General features: G+C 41.5%; 1 protein-coding gene and 1 pseudogene across 5 annotated transcripts in view; both read right to left on the reverse strand.

The window, feature by feature from the left end:
* The window catches only part of HTR7 (5-hydroxytryptamine receptor 7), a 93,352-nt gene extending 70,217 nt beyond the window's left edge, over positions 1-23,135 (reverse strand). For all 5 annotated transcript variants that reach the window (XR_003433824.1, XM_027112018.1, XM_027112017.1 and 2 more), the window contains exon 1: positions 22,470-23,135. Coding sequence is in view for 4 of the 5 variants with exons in the window: in XM_027112018.1 (XP_026967819.1) it covers positions 22,470-23,011 (542 nt within the window). In the remaining variant the exon portion in view is untranslated. The remainder of the gene's footprint in view (positions 1-22,469) is intronic.
* On the reverse strand, positions 679-2,024 carry LOC113623191 (heterogeneous nuclear ribonucleoprotein A1-like; annotated as a pseudogene).
* Positions 23,136-23,348: the final 213 nt, after the last annotated feature.

A 23,348-nucleotide genomic window follows, 5' to 3' on the forward strand; every position in this document is an offset into this window, starting at 1 on the left:
TCTAGCTTATCTTACAACAGCGTTTGACACAGGTGATATTCTATCCTTGTCAAAACATTTCCCTTAATTTCCATGATAGCACTCTCCAGGTGTTCCTACTTCACTGCCCATCCCTTTTTAAACTTTGCTGGCTCTTCCTCTTCTCTTGACCTCTAAACATTTTATCTTGCTAAGGACAGGTAGCTGGACCCCACCCTATGGCTTTAAATATCATTTCCAATGAAGCCCAAATTTGTATCTCCAGTCCTGACTTCTCTCTGGAACCCGAGACTCTTATATCCAAATGTCTAATGATATCAAACTTAGCATTCAAAATGGAACTCTTGGAAATGCAAATCAAAACAACGAGGGATCACCTCACACCAGTCAGAATGGCCATCATCATTTTTTTTTTTTTTTTTTTTTCCGCGGTACACGGGGCTCTCACCGCTGTGGCCTCTCCCGTTGCGGAGCACAGGCTCTGGACGCGCAGGTTCAGCGGCCACGGCTCACGGGCCCAGCCGCTCCACGGCATGCCGGATCCTCCCGGACCCGGGCACGAACCCATGTCCCCTGCATCGGCAGGCGGACCCCCAACCACTGCGCCACCAGGGAAGCCCCATCATTTTTTTTTTAAAGACACATTTATTCAGCGTCATGATCAGACTATTACATTTAACAATCAACAGCATGGGTGCAAAAAAAAAAAAATCTACATTAAGACCCTTTGTTGGAATGCTTTACACTTTCCACAGAACAGAAACTAAAATAACCTGTTATACAATTAGTCACAAATACAGTCCTCGAGTTTTTTTGCCCATACACGAGTACTGTCTAAAACATGTCTTCTTTGTAGCAGCTAGGCCCTGCCACCACGGTGCTTGACTGAGTTCACAAACCTGTAGCTTCCCTGTCACTTCTCTGGCTCTCCTCTCCTGCTAAGCTTTGTTTCCTGGCGGTAATCAAAACCTCCTGCCACTGTCATAGCTCCTGCTGCTGCTGGAACAGCCATAGCCACCTTGGTTTCATGGTTTGGCAAAGTACTGACTTCCACCACCATAGGGGCCAGCACTTCTGCCTCCAAAGTTTCCTCCTTTTATGGGTTCAAAATCTGAAGATTGTTGTAACTGCCAAAATCGTTGTAGCCTCCGCCACCTCCAAAATTGCTCCCATCATTACCAAATCCATTATAGCCATCCCCACTGCCACCATAGCCACCACCACCACGGCTGCCACCAAAGCCAGCTCGACCACTGAAGTTTCCTCCACGACCAAAGCTGTCATTCCCACCAAAACCCCCTCCACGACCACCACCAAAGCTTCCAGAACCACTTCAACCTCTTTGGCTGGATGAGGCACTAGCCATCTCTTGCTGAGATGGGGCTTTCCTTAGTTCACAGTTGTGGCCATTCAGTGTGGTATTTCTGACTGACAATCCTGTCTATGGAGTCATGGTCATCAAAGGTTACGAAAGCAAAGCCTCTCTTTTTGCCACTGCCTTGGTCAGTCATGATTTCAATCACTTCCATACTGTTCAAAATAATCTTTTAGGTGATGTTCTTCAGTGTCTTCTTTAATGCCACCAACAGAAATCTTTTTCACAGTTAAGTGGGCACCAGGTCTTTGAGAATCTTCTCTTGAGACGGCCCTCTTTGGTTCCCCGACTCTTCCATCCACCTTGTGTGGCCTTGCCTTCATGGCCGCATCCACCTCTTCCACAGTAGCATACATGACAACCCGGAAGCCTCTGGAGCGCCTGATGCTTGGATCCCTCATTACCACACAGTCTGTGCACACTCCCCACTGCTCACAATGGCTCCTCAGGCTCTCATCGCTTGTTTCAAAGCTCAAACCTCAGACGAAGAGCTTCCGCAGCTGTTCGGGCTCTTTGGGAGACTCTGACTTACACATGACGGCAGTGGAGCTGGGGGGAGACATCAATGATGCTTACTCGGTGGCGTCCACAGGCAGAAAGCAGAATGGCCATCATTAAAAAGTCTACAAATAACAAATACTGGAGAGGGTGTGGAGAAAAGGGAACCCTCTTACACTGTTGGTAGGAATGTAAATTGGTGCAGCCATTATGGAGACTAGTATGGAAGTTCCTCAAAAAAGAAAACTAAAAATAGAGTTGCCACATGATCCAGCAATCCCACTCCTGGGCATATATCCAGACAAAATTATAATTCAAAAAGATACGTGCACCCCTATATTCACAGCAGCGCTATTCACAATAGCCAAGACATGGAAGCAACTTAAATGTCTATCAACAGATGAATGGATAAAGAAGATGTGGTACATATATACAATGGAATGTAGCGGTCAGCCATAAAAAAGAATGAAATAATGCCATATGCAGCAACATGGATGGACCTAGAGATTAGCATACTAAGTGAAGTCAGAAAGAGAAAGACAAATACCAAATGATATCACTTATACGTGGAATCTAAAATATGACACAAATGAACTTATCTACAAAACAGACATAGAGAACAGACTTGTGGTTGCCAAGGGTGGGGGGAGGGAAGGATTGAGAGTTTGGGGTTAGCAGATACAAACTATTATATATAGAATGGATAAACGACAAAGTTCCATTGTACAGCACAGGGAACTATATTCAATATCCTGTGATAAACCATAATGGAAAACAATGTGTGTGTGTGTGTGTGTGTGTGTGTGTGTATGTATTATATATATATAAGTGAATTATTTTGCTGTACAGCAGAAATTAATACAACATTGTAAATCAACTATATATCAATAAAATAAATTTTTTTAAGAAACCAAGATAGAACTCTTGATTTTCACCACCAGTTCTGCTACTCTCTTATTTGATCAACAGCATAACCATCAACTGAGTTGCTTGAGCCCAAAGCACATAGTCATCCTTTTTTCTTCTCTGTCCCTCAACCCCCAGATCCAATCCATCAGTTAGTTCTGCCAGCGTGCCTCCCAGACGTATCTTGAACTCCTCCACTTTGCTCCATCTTCACTCCTCTCAATCATCTTTTATCTCAACAACAACAGAAGCCTTCCCATTGGTCTCCCAGCTTTCACTCACACTACTTTCCATTTCATTCTCCACAAAGTAACCACAAGGAACTATTAAGATTACAAACCAGATCATGTCACCCAAGACTTCAAATTCTCCAAGGCCTCCACTGCATTTAGAATAAAATCCAATCTCTTTACCTGTCCCAAATCCCAATATGAGTTGTGACCACTGCTTTACTCTCATCTCCTTCTGGGCTTTCCTTTGATCTCTCTACTCCAATCACACTGGCCCAGGGCCTTTGCACCAGCTGCTGCCTTTGCCTGGAATGTTCTTCCTCCTGATCTTCACATAGGCAGCTCCATCACGTTATTTACATCATGATGTATATGTCACCTCCTCAGACAGGCCTTCCATGATCAACCACTCTAACACATCACTCTGTTTTAATTCTCCATGTGGCACTTATTACTAATGAATCAGTGTGTGTGTGTGTGTGTGTGTGTGTGTGTGTGTGTGTGTGTGTGTGTGTTTAGTTTATATGTTTCTTGCCTATTTATTCTTACTAGAATGTAAGATTCAAGACAGCAGAGGCCTTATTTGCTTTTGCTGAGGATATACAAGAGTAACCAATGAAGATTAAGTAATCAATAAATACTGAAGATGTGAAGAGATGAATCCCCTAGGACTCCCATAATAAGAAAAGGCAATTTTTCTGTCAAGAAATTGCTAACATTCACAGGAAGACAGACAAAATGAAAAGGCAGAGGGCTATGTACCATATGAAGGAGCAAGGTAAAACCCCAGAAAAACAACTAAATGAAGTGCAGATAAGCAACCTTCCAGAAAAAGAATTCAGAATAATGATAGTAAAGATGATCCAGGACCTCGCAAAAAGAATGGAGGCAAAGACCGAGAAGATGCAAGAAATGTTTAACAAAGACCTAGACAAATTAAAGAACAAACAGAGGTGAACAATACAATGACTGAAATTAAAAATACACTAGAAGGAAACAACAGCAGAATAAGTGAGGCAGAAGAATGGATAAGTGACCGGGAAGACAGAATGGTGGAATTCACTGCTGCAGAACAGAATATAGAAAAAAGAATGAAAAGAAATGAAGACAGACTAAGAGACCTCTGGGACAACATTAAACGCAACAACATTCGCGTTATAGGGGTCCCAGAAGGAGAAGAGACAGAGAAAGGACCCAAGAAAATATTTGAAGAGATTATAGTCGAAAACTTCCCTAAGATGGGAAAGGAAATAGCCACCCAAGCACAGAAAGTCCCATACAGGATAAACACAAGGAGAAACACGCCGAGACACACAGTAATCACACTGGCAAAAATTAAAGACAAAGAAAAATTACTGAAAGCAGCAAAGGAAAGACGACAAATAACATACAAGGGAACTCCCATAAGGTTAACAGCTGATTTCTCAGCAGAAATTCTACAAGCCAGAAGGGAGTGGCATGACATATTTAAAGTGATGAAAGGGAAGAATCTACAACCAAGATTACTCTACCTGGCAAAGATCTCATTCAGATTCAATGGAGAACTCAAAAGCTTTACAGACAAGTAAAAGCTAAGAGAATTCAGCACCACCAAACCAGCTCTACAGCAAATACTAAAGGAATTTCTCTAAGTGGGAAACACAAAAGAAAAGGACCTACAAAAATAAACCCAGGGGCTTCCCTGGTGGCGCAGTGGTTGAGAGCCCGCCTGCCGATGCAGGGGACACGGGTTCGTGCCCCAGTCTGGGAGGATCCCACATGCCGCGGAGCGGCTGGGCCCGTGAGCCATGGCCACTGAGCCTGCGCGTCCAGAGCCTGTGCTCAGCAATGGGAGAGCCCACAACAGTGAGAGGCCTGCGTACCGGAAAAAATAAAAAAATAAAAAATAAACCCAAAACAATTAAGAAAATTGTAAGAGGAGCATACATATGAATAATTAGCTTAAACGTGAATGGATTAAATGCTCCAACCAAAAGACACAGGCTCGCTAAATGGATACAAAAACAAGATCCATATATATGCTGTCTACAAGAGACCCACTTCTGACCTAGGGACACATACAGACAGAAAGTGAGGGGATGGAAAAAGATATTCCATGAAAATGGAAATCTAAAGAAAGCTGGAGTAGCAATACTCATATCAGATAAAATAGACTTTAAAATAAAGAATGTTACAAGAGACAAGGAAGGACACTACATAATGATCAAGGGATAGATCCAAGAAAAAGATGTAACCATTATAAATATATATGCAACCAACATATTAGCACCCCAATACATAAGGCAACTGCTAACAGCTATGAAAGAGGAAATCAACAGTAACACAATAATAGTGGGGGACCTTAACACCTCACTTACACCAATGGACAGATCATCCAAACAGAAAATTAATGAGGAAACAAACTTTAAATGACACAACATACCAGATAGATTTAATTGATAATTATAGGACATTCCATACAAAAACAACAGATTACACTTTCTTCTCAAGTGTCCATGAAACATTCTCCAGGATAGATGACATCTAGTGTCACAAATAAAGCCTCAGTAAATTTAAGAAAATTGAAATCATGTCAAGCATCTTTTCTGACCACAATGCTAGGAGATTAGAAATCAATTACAGGGAAAAAAATTGTAACAAACACAAACACATGGAGGCTAAACAATATGTTACTAAATAACCAAGAGATCACTGAAGAACTCAAAGAGGATATCAAAAAATACCTAGAGACAAATGACAATGAAAACACAATGATCCAAAAGGTATAGGATGCAGCAAAAGCAGTTCTAAGAGGGAAGTTTATAGCAATACAAGTCTACCTCAAGAAACAAGAAAAATCTCAAATAAACAACCTAACATTACACCTAAGGGAACTAGAGAAAGAAGAACAAACAAAACCCAAAGTTAGCAGAAGGAAAGAAATCATAAAGATCAGAGCAGAAATAGATGAATAGAAACAAAGAAAATAGCAAAGATCAATAAAACTTAAACCTGGTTCTTTGAGAAGATAAACAAAATTGATAAACCATTAGCCAGAGTCATCAAGAAAAGAGGGAGAAGACTCAAATCAATAAAATCAGTAATGAAAAAGGAGAAGTTACAACAGACACCACAGAAATACAAAGCATCCTAAGAGACTACTACAAGTAACTCTATGGCAATACTCTATGGCAATAAAATGGACAACCTGGAAGAAATGGACAATTCTTAGAAAGGTATAACCTTCCAAGACTGAACCAGGAAGAAATAGAAAATATGAAGACAAATCACAAGCACTGAAATTGAAACTGTGATTAAAAGTCTTCCAACAAACAAAAGTCCAGGACCAGATGGCTTCACAGGTGAATTCTATCAAACATTTAGAGAGGAGCTAACACCCATCCTTCTCAAACTCTTGCAAAAAACTGCAGAGGAAGGAACACTCCCAAACTCATTCTGGGAGGCCCCCATCACCCTGATATCAAAACCAGTCAAAGATATTACAAGAAAAGAAAATTACAGACCAATATCACTGATGAATATAGATGCAAAAATCCTCAACAAAATCTAGCAAACAGAATCCAACAACACATTAAAAGGATCATACACCACAATCAAGTGGGATTTATCCCAGGGATGCAAGGATTCTTCAATATATGCAAATCAATCAATGTGAAACACCATATTAACAAACTGAAGAAGAAAAACCATATCATCATCTCAGTAGATGCAGAAAAAGCTTTTGACAAAATTCAACACCCATTTATGATAAAAACTCTCCAGAAAGTGGGCATAGAGGGAACCTACCTCAACACAATAAAGGGCATATAGGACAAACCCAGAGCAAACATCATTCTCAGTGGTGAAAAACTGAAAGCATTTCCTCTAAGATCAGGAACAAGACAAGGATGTCCACTCTCACCCCTATTATTCAACATAGTTGTGGAAGTCCTAGCCACGGCAATCAGAGAAGAAAAAGAAATAAAAGGAATACAAATTGCAAAAGAAGAAGTAAAACTGTCACTGTTTGCAGATGACATGATACTATACATAGAGAATCCTAAAGATGCCACCAGAAAACTACTAGAGCTAACCAATGAATTTGGTAAAGTTGCAGGATACAAAATTAATGTACAGAAATTTCTTGAATTCCTATACACTAATGATGAAAAATCTGAAAGAGAAATGAAGGAAACACTCCCATTTACCACTGCAACAGAAAGAATAAAATACCTAGGAATAAACCTACCTAGGGAGACAAAAGACCTGTATGTAGAAAACTATAAGACACTGATGAAAGAAATTAAAGATGATACAAACAGATGGAGAGATATACCATGTTCTTGGATTGGAAGAATCAATATTGTAAAAATGACTATAGTACCCAAAGCAATCTACAAATTCAATGCAATCCCTATCAAATTACCAATGGCATTTTTCACAGAACTAGAACAAAAAAATCTTAAAATTTGTATGGAGACACAAAAGACCCTGAATAGCCAAAGCAGTCTTGAAGGAAAAAAATGGAGCTGGAGGAATCAGACGCCCTGACTTCGGACTATACTACAAAGTTACAGCAATCAAAACAACATGGTACTGGCACAAAAACAGAAATATAGATCAATGGAACAGGACAGAAAGCCCAGAGATAAACCCACGCACCTATGGTCAACTAATCTATGATAAAGGAGGTAAGGATATACAATGGAGAAAAGACAGTCTCTTCAATAAGTCGTGCTGGGAAAACTGGACAGCTACATGTAAAAGAATGAAATTAGAACACTCCCTAACACCATACAGAGAAATAAACTCAAAATGGATTAGAGACCTAAATGTAAGACTGGATACTATAAAACTCTTAAAGGAAAACATAAGAACACTCTTCGACATAAATCACAGCAAGATCTCTTTTGATCCACCTCAAGAGTAATGGAAATAAAAACAAAATAAACAAATGGGACCTAATGGAACTTAAAAGCTTTTGCAAAGCAAAGGAAACTACAAACAAGACGAAAAGACAACCCTCAGAATGGAAGAAAATATTTGCAAACGGGGCTTCCCTGGTGGCGCAGTGGTTGAGAGTCCACCTGGCGATGCAGGGGACATGGGTTTGTGCCCCAGTCTGGGAAGACCCCACATTCCGTGGAGCGGCTAGGCCCGTGAGCCATGGCCACTGAGCCTGCGCGCCCGGAGCCTGTGCTCCGCGACAGGAGAGGCCACAACAGTGAGAGGCCCGCATACTGCAAAAAAAAAAAAAAAAAAATTAAGAAAAAAAATATTTGCAAACGAATCTACGGACAAAGGATTAATCTCCAAAATATATAAACAGCTCATGCAGCTCAATACTAAAAGAACCAACAACCCAGTCCAAAAATGGGCAGAAGACCTAAATAGACATTTCTCCAAAGAAGTCATACAGATGGCCAAGAGGCACATGAAAAGCTGCTCAACATCACTAATTATTAGAGAAATGCAAATCAAAACTACAATGAGGTATCACCTCACACCAGTTAGAATGGGCATCATCAAAAAATCTACAAACAAGAAATGCTGGAGAGGGTGTAGAGAAAAGGGAACCCTCTTGCACTGTTGGTGGGAATGTAAATTGATACAGCCACTATGGAGAACAGTATGGAGGTTCCTTAAAAAACTAAAAATAGAATTACCATATGACCCAGCAATCCCACTACTGGGCATATACCGAGAGAAAACCATAATTCAAAAAGACACATGCACTCCAGTGTTCATTGCAGCACTATTTACAACAGCCAGGACATGGAAGCAACCTAAATGCCCATTGACAGATGAATGAATAAAGAAGACGTGGTCCATATATACAATGGAATATTACTCAGGCATAAAAAGGAATGAAATTGGGTTATTTGTAGAGACGTGGATGAATCTACAGACTGTCATACAGAGTGAAGTGAGTCAGAAAGAGAAAAACAAATATCGTATTTAACGTATATATGTGGAACCTATAAAAATGGTACAGATGAACTTGTTTGCAGGGCAGAATTAGAGAAACAGATGTAGAGAACGAATATATGGACACCAAGTGGGGAAAGCAGCGGGGGAGGGGTGTTGTGATCAATTGGGAGATTGGGATTGACATATATACACTAATATGTGTAAAATGGATAACTAATAAGAACCTGCTGTATAAAAAAATAAATAAAATAAAATACAAAAAAAAAAAGAAGAAATTGCTAACAAAGGACTATCACCTTTGTGACCCAGAAAGGAAGCCAGAGTGGTAGGAGCCTGGCAGTATTCAGAAAACTATCAAGTATAAAACCGTGAGGTAATCTGTTTATTAAACGGGAGAATCTGCAAAGACTTCTCTTGAGAATATCAGAGACTTTTTCAAACCTAACGTATAGAACATACATCTCCCAAAATACAATTCTGAAATATTCAGGCAGCTGGGCTGGATTGATTCTAGATGGATTGAAGCATGCCATTTAAGTCTCCCCATGATAGGCTATAAATATTGATAGCCCCCTTTAGGTGGACGGTTCTGCCTGATGCTCCAGACGAAAGAACCATTTGGAAGGAAGAAAGCTATCCAGCTGCCTCTCTTTGAAAGATTGGGAAATATTATCAGAATGCCCAGAAATACAGAATTTGAATCAGAACAGAGGTCAGGATGAAAGTGAGAATACAAACCGGCTAAATGGGCAAATATAAGCTCCCCAAATAGATGCACTGGAGATGTTCCCCCAAAGTCCCACAGCTGCTCAGCCCCCAGAGGCTGGCATCCTGTACTTCAACAGGCAACATCAGAAGCATGAGCGCTTAGTTCTGACCTAGCAGTCCTCGTTTTGCAGCAGTCCTTAACAAGAACTCTCCAGGCACAGAAAGGCTGTTCAAAAACAGACCATAGAGTCCTGGGGGTTTTATTGATGGAAGTGCTCAAACTAGCCAATTGTTTGCAAACAGAAGCTAAATGAATCATAAACTCTTTCAAGAAAGGTCATATCGCACAGGGATTGACTGCAAAGCAGCATGTACAACCTAACTTTTTAAAGGTCCAAATTTTCTGGTGTGTGAATAAAATAATCTTAATTTAGGCTCAACTAGATAACCTCTTGAGGACGAGGCTGCGTCTTTATTCAGCTTTGTATCCCCACAGTACTTCAATACCCAGTAGGCAAACAACAAGGGTTTGCTTAGTAAATAAATCTCACCCCCACCATCTCCTCTAGCTTGCTCGCCCATGTATCCTCTCTCTCCCTCTCACCTCTCCTCCCTCTCTTTCTCTCTCTCCATCCATATCCCCACCACCTACCTAATCCTCTCTCCACCCCTCTTCTCTCTCTCTCTCTCTCTCTCTCTCTCTCACACACACACACACACACACACACACACGCACGCACTCACACGTATATACACTTGGCCTCTTTGTTAGGACCTCCTACTCATCTAACTTAAAACTATGAAGATGTGGATCTTAACATTCCACAGCGACCTCACCTTGACCATAACCCCAAAGCTAACAGATGGACTGGAGTGGGAGATACCATGGATGAACACTAGAGAAAACTGTGACAAAACACATCTGGCCCCAAGGATATTAGATAAGAGACTACGGACTGATACGAATATAATAATAATTATTATTAACATCATCACTGTCCTGTCTGAACAGCAGGAGAAAACACTTATCACTTGACATGGTTCAGAGATGATGTTCACAAAGCCAACACCCCTCTGAGATGGAGTCAGACCTTCCCTCAGCCAAGCAGGATTCACTGCTTTCCTCCTGCATGCTCTTAGGCAAGTTACTTAACCTCTCTCAGCCTCCCTTTCCTCACCCTGCAGGAGTAGCAGGGATGAGAGTAACCACAGAGTGGTCATGGGGATGAAATGAGATGCATCACATAAATCCCGTGGCACTGGGCCCGGCACATAGTACGTGCTCAATAAATGATATTGCGACTGTCAGTTACTGTGCTTCCCTACTTGGGTATCTCCTTCATGCCTGACACCTATGGCTTTCCTTCTGGGATGCATGAGCTTGGTTGAAATATGTTTTGTTCATTGAAACGAAAAGGATCTGGGATTTTTGCTTCATTTTGCCTACCTTTTCACCCTGCTTCATGGCACAGCAATGATGACAATAAAGAGCTGACTCCTGGCTCTAAGCTGCTAAATCTTTTGCATCACTAGGGCTTTGTTTATGTCAGTGTTCCTCACCCACGTGGAGAGCAGAAAGTGACTCACCAGCCTACTATGCCTTGATGGGACTGTCCCATTGCCTCCACGCTGCTTCTGTTTCATTATACAATCTCCTGACTCTAATTTGGTTTCCCTAAAAAACTTCACCAAGAAGAATATTTCATAAGAAGCTGGAGAATAAGAAGGCAAGGCCAGGGCTTCCCTGGTGGCGCAGTGGTTGAGAGTTCACCTGCCGATGCAGGGGACACGGGTTCATGCCCCGATCTGAGAAGATCCCACATGCCGCGGAGCGGCTAGGCCCGTGAGCCATGGCCGCTGAGCCTGCGCGTCCGGAGCCTGTGCTCCGCAATGGGAGAGGCCACGGCAGTGAGAGGCCCGCGTACCGCAAAAAAAAAAAAAGTAAAAAAAAAAAAAGAAGGCAAGGCCAGACATTTGGGAATCAGAGGCACCCACCTTCTCTCTCTTCCTTCCTTCCTTCCTCAGTCAATCCACACGGATTAACTGAACACCTACTATGTGCCAAGTACTATGCTGGGGGCTGGGGATTCAGTCTCCAACAAGAGAGACCCTGGTCCTACCATGCCTGCTGTATGGATGACCCCACAAATCATGAATCCATTACAATTAATTTCACAAACCAGTCATTACAAATTGAGGTGAGTGCAAGAAAGAAAACATGCAGGGAGTTATAAGACTGTCTAAGATAGTCTGGGGATTCTCGGAATGCTTCCATGAGGCAGTAACATCTAGTTGAGGACCTGTCTGAAGAGTGATAAGAATGAACCAGCCCAAGAGGCACATAAGTGTGTCAGCGGGGTGGGGTGGGGAGTAGGCAATAAAAAGACTTGTGAAGTCCCTGAATTGCAAAATCTCAAGGAATAGAAACAAGCTCAGAGTTGCCAGAATATGGGGGGTGGGGGGGGGAAGGGGGGCAGGGGAGGAAGAGAGACGACCTACACGATAGTTAGAGAATTGAACTGACTTGAACAGACACTTTGGCAGAAGTCGGCAAACTCCATCAGGGTTAAATCTGGTCCCTTTCTGTTTTTGTATAGCCTCCCCACACACACCAGCTAAGAATGTTTTCATATTTTTAAATAGTTGAAAAAAATTAAAAAGACTAATATTTAATAACATTGTGAAAATCTTATGAAATTCAAATTACAGTAGCCATAAATAAAGTTTTACTGGAACACAGCCATGCCCGTACATTTACATATTGTCTATAGCCGCTTTCACACTACAGTGGCAGAGTTGGGGAGCTGCGACAGAGACTATATGGCATACAAGCCTAAAATATTTACTATCTAGCTCTTTGTGGAAAAAAATTGCCAACCCCTGATCTAGTGAGATAGGCAGAAGTCAGATTATAAGATCTTTTAAATCATATTAAAATTTTAGGAACTTATCCCAAGAGCAGGGGAACTCACTAACCCATTAAAGAGTTTGAAGAGGAGAACAGCATAGTTCAGCAGCGCCCAGACCTGTATGCACATTGCGTTAACCTAGGGAGCTTCCAGAATATAATGCATGAGTCTCACCCCCAGAGACTGTGCATCAGTTGGGTTTGTGTATGGCCTGGGTATGGGCTTTGGAATTTTTTGAAGATTCCTAGGTGATGCTAATGTGCAAGTAAACTTTGGGAACCATGGATAGAATCGCATTTGCATTTTTACAAGATCACGCTAACTCAGGGCTTCTCCCTCTGGCTGAATACACATTAGAATCATCTGGGGGATATTTTCAAAGATCCTGATGCCAAGGTCCACCCAGACCAATTACATCAGGATCTCTAGAGATGGGCTCCGAGCACTGCCCAGGTGATTCTAACGTGCAGCTAAGGTTACACACTCTGCATTAATGTGCAGCAAGGGTAGATACACGAAAGCCCTGGGAGGCTACTTCGCATGGTCCAAGTGAAAGATGGCAGAGGCTTGGCTTGAGTGTCTGGCGCTGGGACTGGGGAGAAGAAAAGTGAAGGGACAGTGAGCAGGACCTGGCGATGCACTGGTGACAGGGGAGGGCTGGGTGGAAAGTTTCAAAAGTGATACCTAAATGTCTAGCAAAGCAAATGGGTGCAGCCTGATGCCACTTATTGGGATGGGAACCTTGGAAGAGGAAGAAGTTTGGGGGGTAAGAACATTAGTTCTGTTCTGACATCTTGTTAAAAGGGAGGATGCCTATGATGGGATTAGTCAGGTTGAGGCTATAAAGAAGGCTGCGTCAAGTCACAAGAGGCCTTGAATGCTATCTTAACAATGTTCTCTTTATATAGCAGACAATGGCTACAATGATGTAGAGGAACACATATGGGCTTTTGATTCAGATGGTGTTCCTGCCACATACAATGTGTGTGTTCCCTCAGCTTCCTCATCTACAGAATGGGATTTAAAATGTTCACACTCTGTCTCCTATACCTTTGGCCAGCCGACCTCAAAGACAGCACAGGCCTCAATAAATGCCCTTACAAAGGTGTTGTGAAGACTAAATGAGATATTATGTGAATCTCTAGAAATTTATGTAGCACAAAAGACCCTCAAAAATGGTAGTTGTTATTCCTAAAGGAGAATGGCACAGTGACACCTCACAATGATGTTTTAGGAAGTGTATATGGACAATGGTGTGAAGGATAAGCACATAAGATAAGAAACTGGCACTTAGGTTTAGCAGTTATGACAGACAACATGATGGTATCTGTTCATCCATCAGTAAGAAGTCAGAGTCCCGCAATCCTGTGGCGTCCACAGTCCTCCAGAATCCCGGCTACCCTCCCAGTGCACTGCTTCTCCTTCCCAAGTGTGGCTCTGGTTGTCTGTCTTGACCAAGATGAAGGCCAGAGCTCTAGCCACCATACTCACAGCCCAGGTGACAAGATGGAGAAAAAGACAGAAAGAAGAGGATTCTATCAACTCTTAAAGTGTATATACAAGCTGAAAATTAATTTTAGAGATGAGCAAGAATGACTTCCTTCAAAGATAAAGGGGATCCAGAGAAACCAGAATGCACCCTGCACTGCTGATCACAGCAGAATTAAGGCCAAGAGCAGAACTCCGATCATCGAAGCAAATGAGTCATAGTACCTGGCAAGGAAGCAAGGCTTCAGCCAGACACCAGTCAGAACTCAAGCTTATGGCTCTTGCAAGTTAGCCACAGGAGTTCCTGTAACTGTGGACAACCCAAAAATGACCCCTGCCCTCAAACATGAGGCTAAAAACTAATGGATGCTGAGAGCATTAAAACAATAACTGTATCCGCTCAGATTAACCATACATCGGATGTAAACCCATATACACCTCACAAGATGTCATCAAATAAATACTTCTGTCCCTTTAATGTAAAACAAAATACATATGTAGGAAAGTGCCTAAAATGTACATGAATATTTTAATAGTAATTTTTAAAGTGAACCCTCATGTAACTACCTCTACAGGCAAGAGATAAAACATTACACCACCTCAAAAGCACACCTCTCTGATCACAGCACCCCTCCTTCCCACCCAGAAGTAATTAACTACTATCCTTGTTCTCGTGATGTATACTTCCTTCCTTTTCTTTACGATATTTACACTTATGTATGTCTCTAAACAATGTTGTTTCTTTCATTTTTATATGAATGGAATCATGTGTTCTTCTGGACTCCACTTCTTCTGCTCAGCATTATGTTTGTGGCCCCAAAGAATTTATGGGTGAAATTACATGATGTCTGACATCTGAGTTAAAATACTGTGAGGAAGGAGGAGTTGCAAAGTATACTTTGAATACGGTGGTCATAAATTCATCACTGTTGAAGCTAGGTGATGGATAGATTAGGCTCTTTATACTATACTCTTGACTCTTAAATAAGTTTCAAAAATTTTATAATAAAAAATTGTTTACATTACTTTGTGAGATTCATTTTACTACAACAATTTTCATTGCTATATAGCAACAGTTTTCTAAGTAAGGTCCCAAAACCAGGAGCATCAGAATCATTGGGGAATTTGTTTAAATGAAAATATGCAAATAATTGGGCTCCACCCCAGACTTACTGAACCAGAAACTCTTGGAATGGGGTCCAGTAATCTGTGTTTTAATAAGTCCTCCAGATAGTTCTGATGCATGCTCAAGTTTGATAACCACTACTCAATAGTATTCTATTCTGTGAATGTTCCACAATTGATTTATCCATTCTACTACAGATACACTTATATATTATTTCAAGTTTGGGAGTTTCAAATTTGTGGATATTATAAATATTCTTGTACAAGACTTCTGGTGACAAGAGTCTCTCTGACATATACCTAGTGGTAAAATAATAGAATCCCAGAGTCATAGGGTGTATGTATCATCAACACTACATGATAATGGCAAACTATTTTCAAAGTAGTTCACCAATTCACAGTCCCACTAGTAACGTACGAAAGTTCCCGCTGCTCTACATCCTCGCCAATATTTGGTATTTTTCAGACATTTTAATTGTTGCCATCTTAGAGGGTTTAACACTTTTAAGCTATCCAAGTTGGGATCAAAAAACATGTATTAGGGAACAGAACTCCAGACATGAAATCATAGTATTGCAAATATATTAGTTGGTGGGCTTACATGGAATAGGCCTGATGTAGGAAGAATTTGGCATGATGGAGAAACTGAAAAAGGTCGATATGACTATACTATGGAAAGCAAGGTGAAATACAGTACAAAATGTTGTTGGGAAGTAAGGGAGGAATAAATCAGGGACCTTGTAGGTGTGCTAAAGACTTTGAATTGTATTCCTAGTGAAATGAAAAGCCAATGAAGGGTTTTAAGCACAAAATTTACATCATTATATTTCTATATCTGCATACATTTAAAATCTTTCAGGCACACATCCACTTCTACCTATGATGGGGTTGCTTAATGCTTCAGACCAATGCTTCTGCTGAAAACAACTAGAAAAGCTGGATAAAGCACAAATACACACACACACACACACACACACACACAAACACACACACCTGCCTAAAGGCATAACAGAGTTTTTGAGAAAACCAGGAGTGGAGGGGACAAAATCCTAGAAATGAGAGAACCACAAAGAGATGAGCCAAAATTCTGCAGCCACTCTTTCCCTTGGGACATTTGCCTAAACTAGGTGAGGGGTAAGGAGCTGAGGATCCAGGCAAAAAGCCTCAACAGAAATGCTATTAAGAGGCAAAAATATCAGAGGAAATTTTAGTAGTCCCTTGAGGAAAGAAAAACAAAAATTAGAGACCTGAGATGCCAAGATCCAAATAAGAAGGAAGGAACAGAAAACTATGCCCAACACTTGGCTCGTATTCCTCTCAAGACATTTGCTGAATTCTGAAGCTGTGCAGGGCAGGAGGCTAAGAAGCCAAGGAGAAATCTCCCAAAAAAACTTTCAGTGAGAGTTTTGATAGTCTCCCACTGCTAAGGAGAGAAAGAAACAGAGTTCTGAACTAGCCAAGGGGAGAAGTCATTGAGAACCCCCTATGCTCTTAGCTGAAGTTCCAAGAAAGCTACACCTTAGAAAGAGGCGTTGGCCAGTGGCAGACACAGCTTTATCAAAACTAAAACAAAGCCTACGGTCAGCTAAGTCCCTAACTGGATTACAATAATCAGTCCCCCAATATGCCTGCCTAGAAGCTATTTTCTCTGGAGTAGAATAACATCATATACAACATCCACAGTTTTTCATACAAAATGTTGAGTATACTATTAAAGTTTATTAAGCATGCCAAGACACAAAGCCAAAACCCAGAGCTGAGGGCGGGGTTGCGGGGGGAAAGATCACACACAAAGAAACCACAAGTGATTCAGATATTAGAGTTGGTAGAAAAAGAGTCTAACTATGATTAATATGCTCAGAAGTAAAATAGCAAGTTGGAGAAATTCAGTGAAAAGGCAAAGAATTTCACCAGAGAGTTAGAATCAATAAAAAGGATCAAATGCAAAAAATAAAGATCAAATATAATTTCTAGTACTCTAAAATTAAGAACTCAATAGATAAGAGCAAACAACCTATTAAACAGAGCAGAAGAGATGATTAATAAATTGGAAGGTAGGTCAAAATTCTTCAAAGCTGAAGAACAGAGAAAAATATAAAATGGAAAAGAAAGAAAAGAGTGTAAGATACATGTGTGATAAAGTAAAACAATCTAAATTATGTAACTTTGAACACGCAGAAGAAGAAAGAAGAGGATAGTAAAAGTATTTAAAGAGATACTAGCAAACTGATTAGAGATATCAATACACAAATACAAAAGTTACTAAGAACCTCAGCAGGGCTGACAGCAAATAAACAACAGAAAATAATCAATAATGCCAAACCTTGGGACATCACAGAAAAATGTATAAAAACTAAAGACAAAAAGAAAATCCTGAAAGCAGCCAGAGGAAAAAAGACACATTATCTTCAAAGAAGTAATAACAATGTTGGTAAATGACTAATTTTTCAACAGAAATGATGGAAGCCTGAAGATAATGGAATAATGTTTTAAAGTGCTGAACAAAAACTCAAACATAGAATTCCATACTTAGAGAAAATATCATTCAAAATGATAGTAAAATTAAGACATTTTTAGATAAGTAAAAACTGAGAGGATCTGTCACCAGCAAACCCTCACTTTAAAAAATGCTAATGAAAGTCTAACAGGCATAAGAAAATGATCCCAGACAAAGGCATGATAATATAGGAAAAAATAAAGAGCAGTGGAAAAGGTAACCATGTGGGTAAATAAGAATGAATACTGACTGCTTAAAATAACAATAAAGATAATATCTAATAGGTTTTTAAAATATATAGATTAAAATGCATGACAATAACACAAAAGATGTCAGGGGGTATATAGAATTAAAATTCAATAAGGTACCTTATAATCCAGTGTTATATTTACCCAAAAGGAATGACAATATGTACACAGGATGACATAAATAAATATTTATAGAAGCACTGTTAGTGATATATAGAAAATGGAAACAATGCAAATGACCATCTACAGGTGAACTGATAAGCAAATTAAATGGAATACTACTCAGCAAAAATAAATGAATAAAACATTGACAGGCTAAAAACTATGGATGAATCGCACAGCAGACATTATTATTGAGCAAAAGATGCCAGATTTAAGAGTACACACTATATGATGCCATTTTATGAGGTTTTATCCAAGAAAAACTAATCTATGATGCTAACAGTCAGGCCAATGGTTATCTTTGGGAGTATTAGAAACTGGAGAAGAGCAAGAGGGGACCTCTAGGAGGTTGGTGATGTTCAATTTCTTGATCTAGCTGCAGATTACCTCCATGGGTTCACTTAGTGGAAATGCATCAAGTTCTACATTTAGGATTGTTCACTTTTCTGTATGTATTTCAAAAAATCGTTTGAAAATATACTTCGTAAGTACAGAAAGTTATATGCGGGATAACAAGACTGTATCAAGCATCAAGATTAAGAAACAAAGTATGACCGATATCATTGATATGTATGTTACTCCCTGATTACACCTCCACCCACCCCACCAGAGATAACTACTCTCATGAATTTGGTGCTCACCATTCCTCTGAACTATTTTATACTTTGACTCCTTATGTCAGTTCACCTAAACAATATATAGAACTGTTTTGCATGTTTTTAAACTGTATATAAAAGATAATTTGACCTCTATTGTTTAAAGATTATTCTAAAAAGGGCACAAGGAAACTTTCCGGGATGACAAAATATTCTATATCTTATTTGGAGTGTTGGTTACATGGGTACATACATTTGTCAAAACTCATCAAAATGTACATTTAATATCTGTGCATTTCACTACAGGGAAATGTTATCTCACTTAAAACCATTTTAAAAAAAATAGACCATTCTAGCTTCTTCATAGGCAATGGATGAAGACTGGACAGAAGTGGAATCAGGAAGGCCAGTTAAAGTATTACAGCAGACCTAGTGAGGGTCAAACGCACCTATCTGAGGAGTAAGGAAATAAAGTCAGGTTGTGGTCACAGTTCTTTGAGCAGCTTAACTGTGAAGTGGAGCAGTAACTGGAGGGAGGAGTGAAGCCAAAGAAGGAGTTCTTAAAAATGGAATATCAAGCTTGACCCTGTTGAGAGGCAACACTGAAGGCAAAGAAGAGATGAGGGCTCAAGGGAAAAACGAAGTCCTCCAGAATGTGAGAGGGAATAGGATGTGAAGTGCAGGTGGTTTGGTCTTTGCTGGGATACAGTGTCTTCTTGTTTTTTAACTGGAAGGAAATAAAAACGGTAGAGATGCAGGAAAAATCGTTTGGTGGTGGAAAGACAAAGTAGTTTCCATCCAATGGCTGCTACTTTTTCAATGATCATGGGTCACTATCTATAAACGGTGGGGATCAGAGTGTTGAAGCCTGTGAAGAAGAAGGGCATGAAATTCCATTGGAAAAGGCTGGGAAAGCATCCCAGCATGGTGGGGAGGGGTTAAGAAAAATCAAATGTTCCATTTTAGACAGGTTAAATGCCCAACAGGTAACCAAATTCTTGTAATATAGCATGGGCTCAGAATATTATTATTCATCTTTGCTTATGCTGCACGAAGCACAGCGTAACACATATTAGGTGCCCGAGAGAGAATGGATAAATGGATGAATGAAGATTAAATTCTTTTCATATTTTCTTAGCACACTTTTATATCATTGGCCATATTCCACAATGGAACTGAAGAAAAAATAGAAATAATGCACCTTATCAGTCAACCAATAACAAATGCATTTTCCTTTTTCTCATTTTTAGTTCTGTGTGTTCTTGGAAGAAAGGCAATCTGTGTCTTCCGATGCTATAAATTCTTCATTTTATCTAAATAAATGACATATTCATCTTCTAAGATAACTGTTAAGCAGAATTCACCAACGGGGCAATTCTCATAAAAAAAACTAAGAGACAGAATCTTCATCCCTATGTTAACACAATTTGTGACAATCGTAAGGATAGAGCTGACAAAGAAATTAGAAGCTCTGGCCAAGGTGGATGGACCTAGAGTCTGTCATACAGAGTGAAGTAAGTCAGAAAGAGAAAAACAAATACCATATGCTAACACATATATATGGAATCTAAAAAAAGAAAAAAAATGGTTCTGAAGAACATAGAGGCAGGGCAGGAATAAAGACGCAGACGTAGAAAATGGACTTGAGGACATTCTCAAGAGGGGGAAGGGTAAGCTGGGACTGGAATGAAGTGAGAGAGTGGCATTGACATATATACACTACCAAATGTAAAACAGATAGCAAGTGGGAAGCAGCTTTATAGCACAGGGAGATCAGCTTGGTGCTTTACGACCACCTAGAGGGGTGGGATAGGGAGGGTGGGAGGGAGATGCAAGAGGGAGGGGATATGGGGATATATGCATATGTATAACTGATTCACTTTGTGATACAGCAGAAACCAACACACCATTGTAAAGCAAGTATACTCCAATAAAGATGTTAAAAAAAAGAAAGGATTAACCTCATCTCTGTATTGGAGATGTTCCTGCTGCTGCTAAGTCACATGTGCATCATGAGTAAAGAAAACCTTTAGCTCATGTACAGGAATCTCAGTGTGGTCCCACCCAAACCTGGTCATCCTAGGAGACAAATTAGCACACTGTGCTGTTTGTTTATCATTTATCAATTACGAAATGAAAAAAGCTTATAAATGCATTACTTGCAGCAGAAATTGTTATTCGCTTTATTACACTAAGTTCCATTTAAAAGGACTCCATTCATGCAAGAAGCACCGTTTTCGTTGGATGAACAGTCGGATTTTTACGCTTATAATTCAAGCATATACTTACTGTGTACATTGACTGCACTCTCCCGTTCCTGTTGCCACAGCCAGACTGCAGTCAGACTGTAAATGCATATCTGTGGTCATGCTTAACTACACTCATTCAGAACTTCAGCTGTCAAGTTTGGAGCTAATATTCTCACGTATGCAGTTCATGCTCTACTCTTAAAAATCATTCCTTGTTTGCTATTAGAAGCTCCTAACATAACATACAAAATGGCAGGATCAATTTTTTTAAATAATCTAGATCTTTAACTAAATGCAAATACAATGTATTTTTCTTCCCTGAAAATATCCCCTTCCTTCAGTAACTATAAACACTGGCCAAGCAGTAAAATAGCACAACATGTTAAATATTAAAAAACAAAACAAAACAAAAAAAAAAAACCCACACACACAATATAGCAGTGTTTACAGGGAGGAAAAGGAGGAAAACTTCAGTTTTGTGCTACACCATCCTTTGAGACACTCTCATTTTAAGTGTGGAGGCATCAATTATTTCTCCTTTGCTGTAAGGTCTACACGTTTAAAGGTTCTGTAGGTCCACTAAGAAAATAAGCAACTGTTTCTCTGTATCATTAAACACAACAGGATACCAGCCTGTGCTGGTTTTAAAACACTAGCAAAACTCCAACTGTGAATATTAAGGTTTTACTATTTCAGTCTCCAGAGAAGCAGAGAGTTGTTTTGTTCCCCGAGCATTAGGACCGTACTTCAAGTTGTCAACTGCACAATATTTCTAGGACCAACGACTAGCTCCACTGCAGAATCTTGTAATCCTAGAGTCTGAAGAAACCTTGCAGGTCTCCTATTCCAATCTGACATCCAAGACAGGAATTTTTTCCCCCAGCATCCCTGACTGACAGTCAGCCTCTGTTTCAATTACTCCAGTGGGGGAGTTCTCAAGAGAAGATTCCCAAGGGATATGATGAAATGCTGGAACCAACCATTCAGACAGGGAATAAGGTTCCAGTAAGCCTGGAGGATACAGACAGCCTTGCCAGACAGTAAAACCAGACTTCCAAAAGAATGTGACTCAGAATCAGCAATCATAGAGGTGCAACGTTAAAACATGTAGACCCCCCAATTTTGGGGCCATTCTAGGTCTTTTTATTGGCCTGAGAAGTAGCTTGTGCAATCAGGAAAGCAAGGTGGCTTTTCTCCCGCTGATTTCTTAAAGTAAGAACTGATTCTTTCAGGCTCACAGCAAGGGTTTGTCAGGCTCAGAGAGGATCAAATCCCTTCCTTCTGAAAACCAAGACAAGGGACCCCCTGGTGGAACTTCTAACGCTTAAAATACTCTTAACTTTGGTCTTAAAATTCTCACTACCGTAAACCAGAACATTTCGAGCTCTTCTTTTAAAGGTGTATATAGGCTACGCTGTAACTGAAGTTGTTTGGTTGGTGTCGGGTTGATGTGGGGGGGGGGGCGGGTAAGCGCAGCCCTTCCTCCCGCAGGGGAGTCTGGTTTATCCGACCAAGAAAGGCAAGTGTGTGGGGCTGAGCTGCCAGCACATCCCCAGGCGGACCCCGGGACGGGGCAGCCCGGCCCTTACCTGTCGATGCTGATCACGCACAGGGTCATGATCGAGGCCGTGCAGCACATGACGTCCATGGCGATAAAGACGTTGCAGAAGAAGTGGCCAAAGATCCACTTGCCCCCGATAAGGTCGGTGACGCTGACGAAGGGCATGACCGCCACGGCCACCGAGAGGTCGGCCAGCGCCAGGGACACGATCAGGTAGTTGGAGGGCTGGCGGAGCTTCTTGACGAAGCACACAGAGATCACCACCAGGCAGTTGCCGGCGATCGTCAGCAGCGTGATGAGCGTCAGGATGGAGCCGATCACAACTTTCTCGGCGCTGCCGTAGTTGATCTGCTCCCCGCAGCCGGAGGCATTGTCCGGGAGTGCGTCCCAGGTGGGCACGGGGCTGGCCGTCACCTCAGGGACCCCGTGCAGCAGGTGCGGCGCCCAGGAGCCCGCGACCGGGCCGGCGCCGTCGGGGCTCAGGTCGGGCAGCCCGCGTCCCACCTCTGGCAGAAAAGAGCGGAGGTGCCCGTAGAGGTCCGGGCGGCCGCTGCTGTTAACGTCCACCATCGTGCCGCTGTGCGTCGCTGCCCATGGAGCCGGCGCCCCCGCCACGCGCTCCGGCTGCCGGCCCGGGGGCTTCACCTCGTCGGTTCCGCTCCGCTCGGCCCAGCCATGGGGCCCGCGCAGTCCGCTGGAGGGCGCCCCGGCCCGGCCTTGCGGCCCCGCACGTCCCGGTCCCCCAACAGCAGCGGACGACGCGGGAGCGCGGCCACCCGGGGACTCCCTGCGGGAGGCGCCTCCAGCACCCGACGGACCCCCGGGACGCGCGGGATCGGGGGCCGGCGGGCCGGGCTCGGCTGGCCGCACCGCACCGCTCGTACCGCTCGCAGACTTCAGCCGCCGA

The sequence above is a fragment of the Aethalodelphis obliquidens genome, unplaced genomic scaffold (assembly GCF_003676395.1).
Source record: "Aethalodelphis obliquidens isolate GAN/ISIS:26980383/991018 unplaced genomic scaffold, ASM367639v1 scaffold11, whole genome shotgun sequence".
Classification (NCBI taxonomy): Eukaryota; Metazoa; Chordata; class Mammalia; order Artiodactyla; family Delphinidae; genus Aethalodelphis; species Aethalodelphis obliquidens.